A 20,570-nucleotide genomic window follows, 5' to 3' on the forward strand; every position below is an offset into this window, starting at 1 on the left:
CCTTAGTACGAGTCCACCTGTACATGGTGGGGGAGAAGAAAATATCTAATGCATTTTAAAAAGTCTCCATAAAATAGTTTTCGTATTCATAACATTGCAGTATTAAAGGACTGATATTGCAAAATCTACTAAATCTAGAATCAAAAGTCTTACACCACTGGAAAGAAGAGATTCTCAACTCTTCTGTTTCTAGCTCTGGTAATTGATAACGAATGTTAAACTGGTCACTGGTCCAATATCAAATCCTGCCTGTCCTAGGATTCAGGATAGTGCAGTTTTGGGAGGGAGAAAATTATTTTTGGAGCAGGCAGTTTTGTGGTTCTTTTAGGACCTGTTTGAAGCAGCTCAGAAACATTAGATGTTATCTTAAGTATAGCTGAACTAGTGGGCAAAGTACAGGTGGAAGGGTCAAGAGAACACAAATGCATGCAATTTACTCATGACTCTCATATTAACACATTACATGTTTAAGAATGGCTCAAACAATATAGCTCTTCCTTCGGGAACAGGAGGTCACATGTTACAATCCAACACTAGCATGTGGTTCTTGATACTGCCCTACAATACTTCAGAATGAGCATGGAATGCATTTTTCACAATTATAGGAGTTTGGATGAGAAACTAAACAGACGTTCTTTCTGTGACTCTCTGCAGACTTTCAAGATAAAAGTTAATAGATTCTGGCCAGTTGTGCAGGGGAGTAGGGAGGGAGAAGCACAACAAATTCCCCTCCCTCCCATGCTCCCTTGTGCCCCTGCACAAGGATGGCTAGAATTAGCCTGGGAGAATGCAGTCCCTGCTCCCAATTAGCTCTCTACAACAGCACTAGCTACTCAAAAGGGAGTGGGGAAAAGACTCCCCCACATACCTCCATCAGCATTGAGGAGTTGGCTGGCTGCAAGGGTGGCAGAGCTATTGCTCTGGTATGTATGCCTTGGAAACTTCAAGAGGAATTCTAGCTACTTGATCCCACACTCCTAAAGCTCTCTTCTGCCTCCTGCAATGTAATTGCACTCAGGAGCAATTCTGTACTAGCAAAGGGGGAAGGATAGCTCAGTGGTTTGAGCATTGGCCTACTACACCCAGAATTGCAAGTTCAATCCTTGAGGGGGCCATTTAGGGAACTGGGGTAAAAACCTGTCTGGGGATTGGTCCTGCTTTGAGCAGGGGGTTGGACTAGATGACCTCCTGAGGTCCCTTCCAACCCTGTGATTCTATGAAAGCTCAAAATAGCTAATTGACTAAACTAAAATTCAAAGTGAAAAATAAATCCAAAACTGCTAAGGAAGAGAACTTGCAGGAGTTAAAACTGAAACCTGATTACAAGTTATATTTGTTCTGTTAGAAATCAGAAGCACTTTTGGTCAGGGTTTTAATGACATGCCTGATTAGATTTTGCTTTGCTGATTCTCCCTCAACAAAATGCAAATGGACATTTATGACACCAAGGGACTATAGGACGTGAAGCTACTAATATACATTTCAGTGTCTGTGAAATGTATTATATTACGGATAGGTCAATAGTGACTCTACATTAAGACAGCATACACTTTTAAAATATTGACTAACTTGATGAGGAAATTTTCAAAATGCTCCCTTTTTGACTAATGACAGAGATAATTTTTTAAAATATTGCCACAATAGCTCTCTAATGCCAGAGGCTTCCCCCTCATTCAGCTTCCCTTGCCACCATGACAATGTGAAAATCATTTTTCTCCCTCCCAAGGCATTCACAAGGGGAGACAAGCAGGCTCCCCAGTAATTGACTAGGGCACAGAGCTCCTCCGGCCCCGGGGTGGGAGCTGACAGCTCCTTCAGCCCCAGGATGGGGCCCAGAATGCGCCCCTCCAAAAACAGTGAAATTTAAATTCCTGCACATGCCCCTGTCTCCTTTTATTATTAGTAACATCAATTTTTATCCAGGATGAGCTGGATTAAGATACAGTATCCATACCCATTCCTGTAGTAGTAACATCTACAAGAAAATGTGTCCAGTACAAGAAAAATATGAGGTTGGAGTGATTGTGCACTTGAATAGGAGACAGTGAGGAATTGGGTGGATACATTGTAGTTGTCTATACTGGATGCTGGAATTGAAAAAGAGTTTGACATGGAGTTATGAGTGTGACAGTATATTCGGTTTGTAAGGGATGTGGATTTGTGGCTGATCTGGAAGTTAAATGTTACCTTAAATGGTGTTTTCCTTGAATTTTAGTGTTTGTATTTCTTTTAAACACGTTTGAGCCACCTTAACTCTAAGTTAGCTAAGATTACGTGCAGGATATGTATATAAACAGTGCAGCAGATTTAAGTCTCTGGGGGACATTCTCCTTCAATGTTATATTTGTGTACCTTGGTGTTTAGCTGCCTCTGTTTTGAAATATTAAAACAATGAGAACTGTGAGTTATAGGAAAGAGATCCAGAGAAGCATGTTATTTGCATTGACTCTTTGCAACAAACATGTCATTGCATTTTCAGGAAGAATCATCCGATTAAGAGTACACAAGTTGCCATATGAATCAAGCTACCTAGCAGAAGTTGCCAAAACACACCTGTATGTAGTTCAGCCTTCATCTTTGTTGTGTCTTTTCAGCTCAAGGGTTATATTGAGCTGGTTGGCAGAGGGTTCAACCTAGTTTACTTTTCTTGAGATGATGCCAATTTGTTTTCCAGAATCTAAGCCTATTCATAAAAAAAAAAAAAGTCTCTCTCTTATGGTCACAAAGATGACCTTAAAAATGTGAACCAAATATAAATCAATCCAGTAATATCTGCCTGAGTTTACAGATAGCCTGAAACAATAGCTCCAAAAGAGGTGTGAGCTGCTCTGCCATCTCAACGGAGTTATTAACTTTGCAGATAATGACAACATTTTAAATGTAAATGCAAGAAAAAAGAAGAATCATCATATTATGAAGATCTTTTTTGACTGGAGTCTCATTCTGGAATCTGAAGTGAGTGGAGCCTGGGAGAGTACCAATACTTTCTTCCACCCCACCCCAACTTCGACTATTGATTGGAATACTTGAAGAACCAAACCTCTGTTTCTGAAATCATTTAGCCTCCAGTGCAGGTCTTGTGCTCACTAGAGAAAGTGATCCTTAGCCTTTTTTTTTTTTTTTTAAAATAGTATTGATCAGCTACATTACTCCCCCCCTCCCCTAAAAAACAAAAAACCTTACCTTGTCCAGCAGTGCATTCTGCCATAAGCGGAAGATACTGAGGTAGCTTCTATCTCTAGCACTGAAGGATGTGAAGAAAAACTGTACGGAAGATAAGATGATAGCTTGCTTTATTGAATTCCCTCAAAATCATGGCCCCAGGGAAATGGATTAATACCTACAACTAGGCAGTCAATGTGATATGCAGCTATTGAGGACACTTACTGAAGCCTGTACAAAGGGCTAGATTCCCACTGTCTATACCAGGGGTCGGCAATGTTCGGCACGCGGCTCGCCAGGATAAGCACCCTGGCAGGCCAGGCCAGTTTTATTACCTGCTGACGCAGCAGGTTCGGGCAATCGCGGCCCCCACTGGCCGTGGTTCACCGTCCCGGGCCAATGGGGGCAGCGAGAAGCGGCACGGGCCACGGCTTCTTGCTGCCCCCATTGGCCCGGGACGGCGAACCACAGCCAGTCGGGGCCACGATCGGCCGAACCTGCCACGTCAGCAGGTAAATAAAACTGGCCCGGCCCGCCGGGGTGCTTACCCTGGAGAGCCGCGTGCCGAACGTTGCCGACCCCTGGTCTATACATTATATAAAACATTTTTGTTGTTTTTTTGTGGCATCTACTTGCAAGCACTTACTCCAGTATAAAAAATGTCCTCTATATCATTTATCTGCTCCCTTAACCTCTCTCTCACACTTGCACCTTCATGTGTCTTCATGTATCCCTCTACGCTTGCAACAGTCTCCACTTACCAGTATCCTCACCCTCCTCCTTCACACCCACTGTTCGCATGATTTTTTCTTGCTAATCTTCTCACCAAGGCCTGGCACATCATCCTTTACCTCAGGGGTTCTCAAACTGGGGCTTGTGACCCCTCAGAGGGGTCATGAGGTTATTACATGGTGGTCGCAAGCTGTCAGCGTCTACCTCCAAGCCTCGCTTCGCCTCCAGCATGTATAATAGTGTTTAATATAAACAACTGTGTTTTTAATGTATAAGGCGGTGTTGCACTCAGAGGCTTGCTGTGTGAAATTGGTCACCAATACAAAAGTTTGAGAATCTCTGCTTTACCTAATCTGCTCTTTTGTGTTTTGCCTTGTCATTCACTGTTACTCATTTCATTTTTTAAAGTTTGTAACCTGTTCAGCACAGGGATAGAATCATGTCCTTTGCAGCAGGTAAAAACTAGTAAGACTCATGGGACCCATTATGGAACTGCAAGGGTCTCCCTTCGGTGTCAGCTATATTGACTAAGCAGCCAACTGGACCCTTCCTCAAAAACATCAACAGGCTCATACTAGGCACCTGTCACCCTGTTTTCGGCCTAACAGTTTTGTTTTTCTGGGAGGGAAGGTTACTGAAAAGGCAGGCTAACCTATTGCAACTTGCTCTTTGGAATCCCTTTGAAATTCACCCAGAAGCTACAGCTAGTGCAGAATACAGCACCCAGGAGGCAGGGAGAAGCTCCTAATTATACCAAAACCCATTACAAAACAGCCCTATTAGCATTTAGCAACTGTCTTCCAAGAATGTGTTTTATTTATAGAGGTTGCAAAACATCAAATTCCAATGCAAACCCACTCTGAAAAGGAAATCCCTAAAAATGGCATCATGGGGCCCTGTGTTTATTGTGTTCACTGATTCCACAGCAACTGTGCTCCAATAACAAGTAAAAAGAGATTACTAGTTTTTAGCTCTGACTCACTGGGTTCTTTCTGGCCTAGGCATTATCACTAGTAATACAGATTTTGCAACTGAAACTTAGCTGACAATTCTGTTGATGTTACAGAATAGACTTTGACATCCTCTCCCACAGCTGTGCTGACACTGCAGTGCTAACCCAAGTAAAGAGTAGTAAACACTTGTTGTAGTCACCAAAGTTATCAGATCTGATTGTGACACACACAGGGAGCAGATGTGTGGAGTAAGATTTTCTTTTTTTTAAAGAAACAGTCACTTCTCTGATCATAACTGCAGTTTAAATATACAATTGGGACAGTTGCCTTAGCCAACAGGAATCAACAAATGCTCCTCCCCAGGAATTATTATGAAAAAAGGAAATACTAGCTTTTCACCTTCTCCCCTTCGGTTACGATTTGGATGGCATTTGGGATGAGCCGCGCAGTCTTCTCCTTTGTCATGAAGGTTATATCCTTCAAGGCAATAGAAATCTGAACAGAAATAGATACAAAAACACACATAGAAAAGTTATAAATCCCAGAAATCCACAGGGCACAAGACAAGCAAGAGGAACTCAACATCAAACTAACCCAAGCTACTTGAATAAAGCATAGTAGATGTAGGGTGCAGGACACTAGGACCAGCCTTAAGCACAAGCATACCAAAGCCTTGTAATTCACAGCCCTGCCTAGCCCAGCTGAGCGCACCAGGACCAAATAGTGAACTGACAACTCACTGCACCCTTACCACTCCCACAGCAAGACTAGAAGATTCATGACACAAACCCTATCCTGACAGCAAGCTGAGCCCCACAAATCTGAATACCAATCCTGGCTGCTACACTGGAGAAGACATTTGTACTCCCCCTTTTTCTGCTGTAATGTCTCATTTCTGCTAGCAGCCTGACAGATGTGCATGCAGGTACATTTGCCAAGTGGTGTGCAGCCCAGGGCATGGGTCACTTGCAGGTTTAAACTAGTGTAAATGGTGGAGTCTCTGTATCTTGATGTCTTTCAACAATGATTTGAGGACTTCAGTAACTCAGCAGAGGTTAGGGGGTCTATTACAGGAGTGGGTGAGGTTCCATGGCCTGCAATGTGCAGGAAGTCAGACTAGATGATCACGATGATCCCTTCTGGCCTTAAAGTCTACGAGTCTATAAACACTGCTGTGGGGTCTCCTGAGTTGACGTATGGGATGCAGGCACGTGCTCTGCACATTAGTACAGGTGACACTTGAACTGCAAGCATCTAGAATGTTAATAAGCAGCTCCCCAAGGTGATCCACAAAAGAGCTTCCGTCTGGTCAGTCAGTAAGAGTTATAGCATGCTTGTTTCAGCTGGAAGCCATCTTTGCATAGCATAGACACACAAGGCTGAAGATCCAAATAGAAAAATCCCATCATGGTCTTTTGGCATTTCCTTTTAAACACTTCACCTCACATCCATCTCCGGTGTAACTCCAGCATTGAGCTCAATGGAGTAACCCCGCGGATGAATTTGACTTCTTGGTATAGACAATATAGATCATTATGTTGAATAAAACATTTCAACAGTTTTTCTATATTTTATGTATAAACAGGCTATTTATCACTTCTCCTGCATTCTTCAAAAAGCACTGGTACTGTCTAATCCAAAAGATCTCAAACTTTTTCACAGTGTGGACTACATTTCAATTCAGAAATTGTTAACGCCTCCATCCCCTTCCACTGGCAATTGGGCAGACCACCCTTCCCTTCCCTATTCTCAGCTGCATAACATCCCTGTGGAAACTAGAGCAATTGCTCTCATGAAAAAGTAATATAATTTTAGCTGCTTTTTATGCACTTTAGGAGCTGAAAATAAGAAGGAGCCAGCACCATGTGGACATCCAGCTTTCTTCAGACCACTGGAAAGACACTGACCATAATTTCAGAACCTTTAGCGAAGATATTTTACAGAAAAAATTTCTCCGACAGGGAATCTGTATTCTGCAGCAGTTCTGATGTAGGTCCAAGCTAGTCTTATTTCTAAAACTGTTAATTTGCGTCAGTGGAATCCACATGGACAGTTAATCCGTGATGGGCTAGTGCAGGGTACATTCACATCCCCACTTACCGTGAATTAACGGTTTGTGTAGGCAAGCCCACATCAGCAGCTAAACCAAATTGCAAGTATGCAACACAGGGAATGCCAAAACAAACCAGATGAGAACAGATATAAGGGCATGGAGATCCATCTGAGTACACATAATATAATACACTCATTCTTTCATAAAAGGCAAAGTGTCTTCATGAAGAATCTTTTTTTTTTTTGGCAGAGGATTAAAAAAGTCGAAGAGTGAAAGGGCACCTCAAGTATATGTAGGGGAAAAACCCACAAAAAATGATATCAGATCAAGTTATCCAATATAGGGATAGAGACAATTTTGAACAGACTGATCTTAGTGTTCCATTGACTTCCAGGCTGCTCTTTGATTTTACTGTACTATAGAGATTTGTAACTCCAGTCACGGCGGCCGGCTGCCTTTTGCAGGACCAGCACCAATGGGATGTCCTCCATGATTACCATCACCAAGAAGGAGCCCTCAACCAGAAAGCTTCAGATATGATTCCCCCCCAAACAAAAAGGGACAAGGGATTTCTTTTAAGCAAACCAGTAACCAAATACACAAAATAACTTACTGTGGTCTCCCATCGGAAGATGTTGCTGTGGAAACAGAGCCAGTTTTCAGAGAGGTACAGGCGTCCCTGCAGCAGAATATCCTTCTGGAGGGCACAGGCATAATCTATACACAAAGACCAAGATGAGCTTACTCACTCATTACAGTCCAATAGGACCAACCTTATTTTTTTCCCAACTCTCTTTGATTTAGAACTCAAAATTAGGGGAATAACTTTCATTACTCAAAGGTTTCAGAGTAGCAGCCGTGTTAGTCTGTATCCACAAAAAGAAGAACAGGAGTACTTGTGGCACCTTAGAGACTAACAAATTTATTAGAGCATAAGCTTTCGTGGACTACAGCCCACTTCTTCGGATGCATTATTACTCAAAGGAAAATTCCATAAAAATTAAACTCATATTGGGCCAAATCTAGTTTACTTCATTTATGACAAGGAATCCTGTTGATGTCCTACATCACCAAAGTCAATGGAATTATTTGTGTGATCAGGGAAAGCAGAACTCTGGCCATTGTGTATTACCCTCTGGTTTCAGGTATCTGGCAAGGCATGGCAGTCAATGAACTTCTGTTTTGCAAAGAAAATCAAGCAGAATATAGAAATTGCACTCTACAAGTCAAGCTACAGGCCACTTGAATGAAGTGGCAGAATACAAAGGCAATATTTTGTCTACTAATTAAGAATATATAAGTCAACCAGTCACACATACCACAATATAATGTATTGTACATTTCTAAGGTGAATCATTTTACACTCCTTATCATATCACAACTCACAAAGAGCTAAAAAAATCCATACTTAGTAGATATCTACATTCTGGCCAGGACACTTCAGTCAGAGGTCTTTTTCAGTCAAGGTTTCTTTTTACTTTTATTACCTATATGAAATGGCCTCTGGCTGAAATATTGCTGCTGGGAACTGACTATATCTTGAACAGTCCATTAATGCAGCGGTTCTCAAAGTTTTGCTTTCACATAGCCAGCCTCTAAGTGTGACACACACACACCCTTATACATTCAAAACACTTTTAAATATATTTAACACTATTATAAATGCTGGATGCAAAGCGGGATTTGGGGTGGAGGTGGATTGCTCGCGACCACCCATGTAATAACCTTGCAACCCCCTGAGGGGTCCCGACCCCCAGTTTGAGAACCCCTGCATTAATGGATCTCTATTAACAACAGCAAGGAGCTAATTCATCTCTTTACTGGTGTCACTGTGATTTAAAGAGCAGAAAGATTCACCATTGAAGCAGTAAGTGTAGGATTTTCATAAATGCTAGTACTGGCTTCATTCCTCCCATTGAAGTAAAAGGGTAAGATTCCTATTAACTACACTGAAAGCAACGTTAGGACAACATTAAGCCCTTTTGAAAATCCCACCCTAAGAATATAAATTCTATATAAATGCTAGGTTGATTTGTTTTACACATTTGAGGTATTAAATTACATGCATGAGGCTGAAACAACCATGACTGTTACGGGGACATTGTCAGGTGAAACTTGGGCCAAAATTTAGCTTTAATACACATCAACTTTTACAAACTGAGGACCGATAAAAATTTCCTTGAATTTTCCCCCCACATTCAAATGGAAACAGTGGTTTTCAACAAATTAAAATTACCCGGCAATATTTGCAACCCCAATATATGAGAAACTGAAAGCGGAACTGACAAGAAACAAGTTAGAACAGGCTGAAAGAAATTCAAGTTAACAGGCAGCATAGCAAAAATTAAAAGAGACACTGTCCAAATCAGTCTTCTGATAGAGAAACCTTTAAATACTGTGTCCTGACTTTTAAAAGAATTCCATCTTAACCCTTTTATTAATTTTTTTTATGCCCTTCTGTGTTTATAAGGGTCTTTTGGGCAGGTATAAGAACATCACCACCAAAACACATTGGGGCCATTTCTCCACCCTATCTCCCTTCTCTCTGTATACCTGCCAACCAGCTGCCTCTTTGGTGTCAGCTTTGCTGCTACTAGTAAACACGCTTCCTTGCAGAGCTCAGGGAAGAATATGCACATGGGGATCCCCCCAGAGTAGAGCATGAGCATGATGCAAGTGATCAGCAACAAAACAATGGAACTGACTATACACAATGAGATGTCAAAATGCACAAAATAGGCAAACCGAAAATTGAGACTAAATGTTAATCCCAGTGCTAGTAACCTATGAGCCGAATTGTAAAAACAGATAAAACGTTAAAGATGAAAGCAAACTTTTTAATGAACTGGTGTTCTTCCAATCAGATTTTTTAAACGTTTACACTATGAAAATCTAAGGCACTTAGTTTATAGGATAGGTATGGAATCACTGTCATTTTGGTATAATCTTTATCTCTAATTCTCATAATTATAAGAATGTATAAGAGTAACTACAAAAAAGAAAAACATATTATAAAGAACAGCAGTAGTTATATTTCTGTTGATAACAATGAGTAGGTGATAACTACGTTAAATATTTGTAGATGAATAATAACTATTACAGCTTGGGTTAAAATCCACTATACCAAGCAAATGAATGGTTTTAAGACTGGAGGTCAGAAAAGGTCCTTTTAAATGAATGCTGCTCCCATGGGGTAAAAGAGTAATTACATAAAATAATGACTTTGTTTGCTTCTGACTGAGGTGCTATATTGCTGGGATTAGTCCATCAGCAAGTGTTTTCTTCAAATCCCAGGTAGTCTGTTCATGGCAAATATGCTAAATAGAATTTGCTTCCAGGTGGGCGAAGGTTCTAATTTCTCTTCTATAAAAGCACGTTGCCTCAAAGCAAGGTGAGTTTAGCAACACAATTCATAGCTCATGACTTTGGGGAGAGGGAGTTTTCCCTTTACTCTCCCCCCCCCCCACCACCACAAAAACGCCACCATTGAGACATAGGAGCCGCCCCTGGCAAATGAATTTTTCACAAACCATTCGCCTGATAAGACACCTGACATAGGTGCCATGGCATATCACCTTCCAGAAGAAATGCCTTCATATTAGACTTCTGCCTTATACAGTCCTTTGAAATAGCATACCAGGAAGAAGTGACAGTTCTGTGCTGCAAGTCCGTTTCTCTCCTCCCTCCGCCATGGGCTGTCTATTGCTTCAGAAAGAAGAGCATCCCAATTCTTCTCCCTGCAATCCTGACCTTCTTAAAAAACAGACTTCTATGCAAGGAGAAAGCTTTCAGGAGTCCCTCTGGACATGTGTTTGTCTGTCTGTCAAGGTAACATCTTCGATCCTCTGTGCCATTGCTGCTTTCTCATGGGTGGCAAAATCTCTCCTGGCAGTGCCAGAAACAGGACTCATGCAATGACAACTGTGAGCAATGCTTTCTGGGACTATCTCCTGCAGAAGCCAGACAGATGGACTGATAGGCATCACTAACACAGTGCTCAGCTCCCTGCCAGCTTGAGAAATGGTTGCACTTGGACACATTTTTAAAGATGCTTCACTTAAACCCAGTGTCACCTTAATGAGAAACATGATTTATTTAATTTTTTTAGGCTTCATTTGTTGAGACTCATTTCAAGAGAGCTTTGAGTTTAGATTCTGTATTAACCCCCTCTCCTCTGTTAAACCTAGTTAGCCTTTGTTAGTTACCATTTTAAAAAATTGCCCCCTTCATCTCCCTCTCATTCAACATCTGTTAAGTGTCTGAAGCAGCAAAACGTGAAGATGCACCAAATGTATTGCCCATGCCAGGAAAGAGTCCAGTGGCACAAATAAAAATGTCTAGGATATAATTCTAACTCTGCTCTTTCCTCACACTCTCCAAGCCAGTCATAATCCAAACATTTCTGAGCCTATCTATTCAATATGCTGGCCCAGCACATCCTTCTCAGGATGGCCTGGCCTCTCCTTTCCCCTCATGATTGCCTGTGACAGGTGCTACCTTACATACGTTCCATGGCCAATAGGTGTTTTGCCATCTATGGGAAGGATAGGAGAAGTTACCTTAAAAGACACCCCATGACCATCATCCAGAGAGGCTGGAGGCATTCCTCCAGCATAGGAGTCTACTTTTAAGGTCAGGGCTACAGGGAGAAGAGCTGGAAAGCTCTTCTTTGAAAAGCAGTTTGCTGCTAGTCCACATAGGAGGGAGGAGTGAAACTGATTCCCGTGCTATCGCTAACGTTGTTTGTCAAATACCTGCTGCTGCAACTTTGGCATTATCAACAATAATAGAGTTTGGTTGGTTTGTTCACATCTTACCTACTATGAGCCTCTCCAAATCTGGCAGATGTGAAAACTGTCTCTTAAACTCCTCACTCCTATATTTATAAGTGGAACTTGAGATCTGAAACAATGAAAGGTGAAAGGTTAAAGTAAACAACTTTATTTTCAGCTACCAACTATCTTCATACTAGCAGGAAACTAGCGATATAGTGCAAAGAAAATAAACACCAGAAGACCGGAAAAAGACAGTATCTAAATGTATTTACCACTGTCATTATGCTCTGTTAGACAATGCTATGCTGCTATAAACTACAACCCCAAATTGAAATATCAGATCTGTTATATACAGCATTGTCTCAGAAATGCAGCTGCACAATGGGATTTTTGCCAGTTTCAGTAATTAAAACTGGTAGACTGGTGACACTAATGACCAAAGTCCATAGAACAGGTACAAGGCAGGTACCAGCACCACCAGATTCCTGATCCTGCTCTACCTATATGATTCACCCCTTAATAAAGGGACCACTTTTAGGGGTAACAGGGTAGTTTGGTCTCCAGGACCCCTTTAAGACTATGGGCTTGTCGGCGGATAGTGAGATCGATCGATCCCCGAATGCGCTCCCCGTCGACTCCAGAACTCCCCCAGAACGAGAGACGGAAGCGGAGTCGACGGGGGAGCGTCGGCCATCGATCCCGCGCCGCAAGTACGCAAAGTAAGTCAATCTAAGTCGATCTAAGATACGTCGACTTCAGCTACGCTAGTCTCATAGCTGAAGTGGTGTATCTTAGATCGATCCCTCCTCCCCAGCGTAGACCAGGCCTTACAGCACTGCAGTGTGTACCACTGTAGTGCTTAATGAAGACACTATCTACAGTGAAGGGAGAGCTGCTCCTATTGGAAGAGTTAATCCACCTCCCCAAAAGACATTAGCTACGCTGATGGGAGAAGCCCTCCTGTCCACATATCGCTGCCTACACCAGGGGTTAGGTTGGCATAACTACGTCGCTCAGGCGTGTGGATTTTCCCTGAGCGACGTAGTTATACCAACATAAGTCTGTAGGGAAGACCAAGCCTGAGCCTCTCTGCTGAGGCTGCCAACAAAGGGGCCAATTGGTACTAACCATGATGGTGGCTTTTGCAATGTGGATCTAAACTTCAATAGCATATAAAGAATTTTGGAATTCCTTCAGTATAAAATGGTATTGTTAAAACAAATTCTAATCTATTCCCTGTTAATAGTAAGGTGATTTACAATAAACTAAACTGCTGCTGTACAAATCATCGTGTTTTAGCAACATTGCAACTGAAAGAGGAAGAACTCATATCCCAGTGTCCCAACAATGAGATATAAACATACCATAAAAGCCTCGTTAAATCTAGTGTGCGAGAAACTTTTATTAAGAGATGTAAGCAACAACTGGCCATTGCTCTTTCTGAATAATAAAGGTGTCAACAGATGTTTGACATGTCCCATACACACACATTTCTGTACCATCGTATCAAGCAGTTCAGTGTAAAATACAATAAATCACTTTTGGCCATTTGACCAGACTCCTTTATAAACCCTTACTCCATTTTCCATGCACTATTACGATGTGCACTGTATCAGTTAACAGCCAGTTGTAGCTGTGAATTTTAAGTTTTCAAAGTAATTCCACCCCAGAGTAAATTAGTCTTTAGCTAGGAGTTATTTTTAGTAAAGGAATGATAGTGATGGCCCAAGCACATTAGCTCTAGGCACAGAATCACAGAAATGTAGGGCTGGATGGGGCCTCAAGAGGTCCTCAAGTCCAGCCCCCTTTGCTGAGGCAGGGCCAAGTAAACCGGGACCATCCCTGACAGGTGTTTGTCCAACCTGTTCTTTAAAATCTCCAGTGATGGGGATTCCACAACCTCCCTTGAAAGCCTATTTCAGAGCTTAACTACCCTTATAATCACAATTTTTTTCCTAATATCTAACCTAAATATCCCTTGCTGCAAATTAAGCCCGGTACTACTTGTCCTACTTTCAAAGGACATGGAGAACAATCAATCACTATCCTCTTTATAGAAGTCCTTCACATTATTTGAACACAGTTATCAGGGTCCAGTCTTCTTTTCTCAAGACTAAACATGCCCAGGTTTTTTTAACCATTCCTTATAGGTCAGGTTTTCTAAACCTTTTATCATTTTTGTTGCTCTCTGGACTATCTCCACCTTGTTGACTAATATTCAATTTGTGATTCACTATATCCCCTAGGATCCTTTTCAGCAGTACTACTGCCTTGCCAGTTATTCCCCATTTTGTAGTTGTGCCATTTGATTTTTCCTTCCTAAGTGAAGGAATCCTTATGTAACCTCAGTTCTATGATTTTAACATTCCTATCTGGGACTTCTGCTCCATACTGCCAGAACTGATGACCCTGTATAAATCAAACACTAGTTGTCTGCGTATGCTCAGGACTCAAGTTCTTTAGTCAGGATGACAAGGAAATAGGTACTATGAGGTGATGGGTTGAAATGAATAGTCCTCATAAGTTAGCAAGTGCTCTTTTTTCATTTAGCTAACTGTATTTTTTTTTAAAAAGTCAGCAATGTTACAAATACCACTTAAGATGACTCCAAATTAAAGGGATTAAAAATATTTTTCTTTATTTTTTCAGTTTGTTTACTGAAACAGAACTGTGGGGACAGCCAGCACCCCTGGTTGATGAGTGGCTTTCATACAGCAACAGGGGAGAAAAAAACATTTTTAAAAATGAAAAAGATGTGATTTGTAAAGAAGAATTGGCAGGGGAATTCAAAGGCTGGATAGCATTTGGAAAGGAATTTGCAGGAAACTACACTTAATCAGGGCCAGCGTGTTTTACAAGTCAATGCAGGGCCGGCGCAACCCATTAGGCAACCTAGGCGGTCGCCTAGGGCACTAACATTTGGGGGGCGGCGGCTGGATCTTCGGCCGCCCTTGTCATCGTCGGCAGACCTTCCGCCGCCTAGGTCCCTGAGTCAACCCTGCTGAGATTCCTGTGGTTTCAGGGAGTCTAGGGATTTTGAACTTGATGCTTAAATGACTGCAATTTGCGCTTGTGATGATGGAGCACTAGTACACACACACACAAATGTATTTACCTTCCAGTACAGTAAATGTGATGCATATAATCAAACGACAAGCGTTCTAACGCTGGCTTCAGCACCAATTTAAGGAACCACCCCTCCAAGGGGAAGGAGACGTAATGTCTCCAAACAATGAGGGAAAAGAGCTATGCAAAATCTAGATATTAGGAAAAGGGGATCAGGCAGTGGAGAAATTGTGAATGTGTCTATAGAAGGCTAATGCTTGACACAACTCAGGCAACAGCCAGGGCCGGCTCCAGGGTTTTGGCTGCCCCAAGCAGCCAAAACAAACAAACAAAACAAAAAGCCGCGATCGCGATCTGCGGCGGCAATTCGACGGGAGGTCCTTCGCTCCCAGGCGGAGTGAGGGACTGTCCGCCAAATTGCCGCCGAATACCTGGACATGCTGCCCCTCTCCAGAGCGGCCGCCCCAAGCACCTGCTTGACAAGCTGGTGCCTGGAGCCGGCCCTGGCAACAGCACAGAGAATCAAAACTCTAGAGAGTCTCCAGAATCTAAACATTAAGTAACCTCAATCTCTAGGGCATTAAACCTGTTATCTCTGTGTTCCTTACCTGAGAGCCCTTAGTTGGCATATGAAATCATGTCTGTTTTTCCAATCATTTGAACAGAAGACAACAACAAGAAATCATCCTGCTTATTTGCACACTAAGCTTTTCAGACCGCTAGGAAAAACCTGCTCTGAATTCTTATCTAATCAGTCCAGTTCCACTGGAAGGAATTTAGACATTGAACTTTCTTAACCTTCTCCTTTCCTTGCTTTGTATAGCAATTGGTTCACATTCCTAGGGCTAAAATTAAGTGTTGACTTTCCAGCCACCCCAATCTTTTAAATCAGCCAGCCATAATCAGCAGGGCAAGTTGTGCTGGAAGACAAATGGGACAAATTTCCAGACCACTGGCACAAAACGGCTGGGGTTCATTGGTGCTGTGATAATACAAATAAATGAATAATATTAAAAAAAAAAAAAAAAAAAAAACACCTCCTAAGACATTTCAACTTCTCCAAGAACTACACCTCGTATTTTCAAGCTACCATATTGTACTTTTGTTCTACAAGCTTAAGTGTAGTGAAATGTATAAAAGGCTTTCATTCTGGGCTACATGAGATGCCACAGAGGTTATGCAGAGGACAGGCAATGAATAGACAGAAGCTCTAGCATTTTATAGGGGAAGTAGATGTCTCAATTTTAGCACTATAGAGCCTGGGCATTTCTCACGGTTTAATGTCGTCATCATACATGTGATATCATGCAACACCACACGAGGACAATACTATAATGAAACTAGATAGCGAGATGTGGAGACAACCTGTGAAAAACTATGCACTACCATATCACCAACGGTCTTATCAATTTTTGTAAGTATTAAAATAAATCATTGTAGGTCGGGTAGGGAATGAAGATTAATCTATGAAATTTTGTTGCCCGTTATATAAATGCCCTTATGTATGCCATGCAATTTGTGAAAAAATATCAGCGGAGTTAAGCAAAGCCTAGCCGGCATTCCTGAACTAAAAGTATTACAGAAGAGACGGTTACTTCAGTACACGGTATCTTTAGGAAGCACTGAGCCAACCCATAGGCTTTCCAGATTGTCCTATTTAAAACTGCATCAGTCAGGAAATTCAGAGTCAAGGTTCCAAAAGCAACTTTAGCTCTGTCTCTTTGCAATAAAATAGAGTCTTACTAAAAGATACATTATTACCTGAAGGTATTATTCAGCAGATAAGGAACTAGAGTTTTCTATGCTGTTCTTCCAATGAGGCTCCATAGGTAAACTGAACTGTTTAAACTGCATCTTGTCCTTCTATCCCTAAGATGTAATGTTTCCTAGAAAGTGCAAAAAATCTGAACACATCTCAGGCAACCGCTAGGAAAGGAAGTTACTTGAGAACATGTATAAGTCAATGGGACGACACACATGCTTAAGAACCTTGCTGAATCAGGACCTGACGGAGAAGAGCTATACAGTCTATTGCGTTTGCCTTTTTTGTTGTTGGTTGCAGCGTCCCAGAGCAGAAACGACAAACCACATCACACACTAGTGGACATCTTGTGTTCTCTGGATTTTATTTTACAGACATGAACACAAATATAAATAGCTATGAACAAAATTGTGGCTTTACCAGTGGTGACATACCCCCTCATATATCCTGATCTCAACCACAGACCCTCACACCCAACAGTGCTTTCTGTCCTTAGCACCAATTCCTGCTAAGTACTCAGGGCAGCACTTTGGGTCCCAGTGCCATGTAAAGCCCTCAGGCCATCAGCATTAGATATTCACTGCTTATAGCCATTAGCCTCACTTAGCCCTCAAGTTACAATCAGCAACGCCTGTCTTTTCATTTCTGCTCCCAGCGTCTACAGCCAAGCAGTGCTGAGCCACCTCATCTCTCCACCGACAATACAAATCCTTCAAGGTAGAGGAGTAGAAGGAACGTAGTGCTGAAGTCAGCCTGCAGGTTGGAAGTAAATATGGCCTGGAGTGGTGTATTTTGAGAAGACTGGGTTGAAGAAACAGAAGAATAGAGACCAGATGTGCACCATTTCTCAGGGATAGTGAAGTGCAGGGTAACTGTTTTCATCTGGAATTCCTGGACATTGTCTAGCAATAAAATTCAGAAACACCACTTAGGTTACAATCAAACTGTATTTATCTCACCACCACCACCACGACACTCAAATATATATATATTGAAACTTACCTAAAATCAGCATTTGAAGCCCAGTGGTTTTCCCCATGGATTTCAGTAATGAATTTCTTCCTGTTCAAACTTCTCTTACTTCAGCCTCCTTAGGATCAGACATCCATCCCTAAGTCTTTTTCAGAGTCATTGATTCCTAGGATAAAGTCCCCTCATCCTATAAGTATGGCCTACATTCTTTGTTCCTAGATGTACATCTTACATTTGGTTATATTGGAACACGTTACTTGTTTGCGCCTAGTTTAACAAACGAGCCAGATCGCTCCATATCAGTGATCTGTCCTCTTCATTATTTACCACTCCCCTACTCTGTGTCATCCACACATTTTATTAGTAATTATTTTATGTTTTCTTCCAGGAGACTGATTAAAAAAAAAAGTTAAACAAAGTAAGGTGAAGAACTGATCCTAGCAGGATCCCACTAGAAACACACCCACTCACTGATGTTTCCCCATTTACAATTACGTTTTGATATCTATCATTTAGTAATTTTTAATCCATTTAACATGTGCCTTGTTGATTTGGTATTGTTCTAATTCCTTAACATGTCATGCAGTACAAGGCTTTATAGAAGTATACCTACGTATATCATAACAACATTGCCTTTATCAATCACATTTGTAATTTAATCGAAAAATAATAAGTTAGTTTAACAAAATCTATTTTTCATAAACCCATGTTGATCGGCATTAATTACATCACCTTCCTTTAATTGTTTAATAATCCAGTTCCAGATCAGCCATTCCATTATTTTGCCTGGGATTGACGTTAAGCTGACAGGCCTATAATTATTTGGGTTATCCCGTTTACCCTTTTAAAAATATTGGCGGAACATTAACTTTCTTCCAGCCCTCTGGAACGTCTTCAATTTTCCAAGTAGTATTAAAAATCAATATTAACTATTCAGACAGCTCCCCGGCCATCTCTTTTGAAACTTGTGGATGTGAGTTTATTTGGCCCTGCTGATTTAAAAATGTCTAACTTCGGTAAATGTCGTTTAACCAAGAGGAGGTCGATGGAGGCCATAGGCTTGTTTCACATAAGCCAAAAAGCTGCATGATGGTAACAACATTCAATCACTATCAACATGGGCTACATGTTCAGACAGGTAACTTGCACATGAATTTCGTCCTGTTCCAACCATGCACCAGACTGTTCTTTTCTCTAGCATGTATAGTGGGTGGTTTAAATCCTCCTGGACAGGGAGTGTGTGCATGCTGTCAACCATTTTGTTTTTTGAAAATAAGGTGCCATCTGAGCATCTGTAGTCACCTATTACTAGATTATCCAAACAACCATGCTTCATTTAACAGGTCACATGAGGCACTTCTTAACCAATAAGAAGAGGGAAAATAAATATAATGCTGGAAGAGGCATCCCAGTTGCTGTAGGATCTGTAGAAGTCTGTTTACCAGAAATTTGCAGGCAATGAAGGAAATGCAAGCATATTCATAGCCACTGTAGGAAAAAGTTTAAAGAGTCAGGAGTAGGCCTTACTTACATTCATTTTCGGATCCTCTTCATTCACCCTGAGCTGCTCTGGAGAGGAGAGTCTCCTAAGCACAGGGCACTCTTCCAGCTGGCCACTGGCAGGCACAGGTCTGTGTTCTAGTGTCATTATGTCCCCTTCTCTGGCCCAGCCCCCCTCCTATTTGCAGAGGCTGAAGGAGAAACAGATTTTAAATGTTTTCAGATTATCTGTGCTGACAGAATGGCGAGAGAGAGATAGTTTACTCCTTCAGTCAGACCTGGGGTCAGGTGAGATGTTCTCCAGTAGGATTACAAAAAGGTTTCATTCCAGCTACATGATTTCTGCTTTAGGAGCACAACACAGAAAATCTCTAGAGAAGGGACATTAAAATACAAAACACAAGGTGAATGCTCATGTACTAAATATTCCAGCTGAAACACAGAGATGAGGTCTCACTGCTTAGCCGCTGCTGGAGCCTTTCCCTGCTGCAGAGAGCTGCCAGAGCATTCCCCCAATGGAGTCTTTCCCTGCAGCGGGGAAAGGCTCTGGTAGAGGGGAGGCAGCATAACACTACACTGCTAAAAACAGTAGTGTAGATGGGGGATGCATTGCCTGAGCGTGTAGAGAGCCATGTAGGGTTCATACCCTCAGGTTCTGGCATGTTACTCGCCTATGCAGTGCCTCACCATCTACACTGCTATTTATACCCATGCTAGGGGGCGTGTAGTGTATGTACTCCACATGCTGTCATAAGTATGGAGTGTAGACATACCCCAAGAGTCCCAAACCATCAAATGAAAGTGTAAGCACTAATGGCTACCACAGATGCACAGTAGGCTATAAGTATAGGAGCATAATAATCCAAATATCAAGTGTCTGTAGAGAAGATTTTGTGAAAGAACACTACCAATGTTCCCTCTAATTTTTTCCATCTATGGGCAGAATGAATTTTGTTACGTACAGCACCAATATGGAGGTATTATGTGGATGTGTGACACCAGTAGAAACAAAAAGCCTAGATATAATATATTTTTTAAAAGTTATAGGTATGGAAGAAGAAAGAATATTAAAACAAGGAATAATTAACAAGGTGCACTCTTGAGATGTTGCTTTAATATGAACTCAAATAAAAAGAAAATTAACACTGCAAAATTTTCAGTAGTCTTTTCGAATCTTACGTGTATCTATTCCTTTGAGGCATAAAACAAAATTATCCATTTTCTTGACATAGGATACAAAATATTTTATCATTAGTATGTTGAGATGAGTTCCTGTCTGCATCCTGTAAAACTTGCCCATACCGGTATTGCCCTGGCCTCTTCTTTTGTCATTCAGTGTTGCACGCATTCTATAGCAATATGCATTCCCTCACCTTTTGGGGGCGAAGCCAGACTTTGAGGCACCTGCTCCCCTACTTGGTGTAAACTTTGCTTGTGCCAATCAGAAACGAACACAAACAGGTTTTGGGCCCCGTCCCCTATGACACTTCTATGATGTCATAGTTGGTACTTTATGGGCTGCCTGCCATGTGCAGGCAGGGAGAGGAGAAAGAAAAACGAATCCTGTGTATCCTGTGTACACCTGTAACCGAGCC

General features: G+C 41.6%; 1 protein-coding gene across 4 annotated transcripts in view; it reads right to left on the reverse strand.

Moving 5' to 3' along the window:
- GRAMD1C (GRAM domain containing 1C) overlaps window positions 1-20,570 on the reverse strand; it is a 76,957-nt gene that overhangs the window by 32,360 nt on the left and 24,027 nt on the right. For 2 of the 4 annotated variants that reach the window (XM_034789183.1, XM_034789210.1), the window contains 4 exons: window positions 11,718-11,802; window positions 7,514-7,617; window positions 5,247-5,342; window positions 3,184-3,264 (listed from right to left, as the gene is read on the reverse strand). In XM_034789183.1, the coding sequence (XP_034645074.1) occupies window positions 3,184-3,264; window positions 5,247-5,342; window positions 7,514-7,617; window positions 11,718-11,802 (366 nt within the window). Of the gene's footprint in view, window positions 1-3,183; window positions 3,265-5,246; window positions 5,343-7,513; window positions 7,618-11,717; window positions 11,803-15,349; window positions 15,386-19,006; window positions 19,167-20,570 lie in introns of those variants that run through there. The other 2 variants (XM_034789193.1, XM_034789202.1) reach the window with 2 other exon arrangements.

The sequence above is a fragment of the Trachemys scripta genome, chromosome 1, assembly GCF_013100865.1.
Source record: "Trachemys scripta elegans isolate TJP31775 chromosome 1, CAS_Tse_1.0, whole genome shotgun sequence".
Classification (NCBI taxonomy): domain Eukaryota; kingdom Metazoa; phylum Chordata; order Testudines; family Emydidae; genus Trachemys; species Trachemys scripta.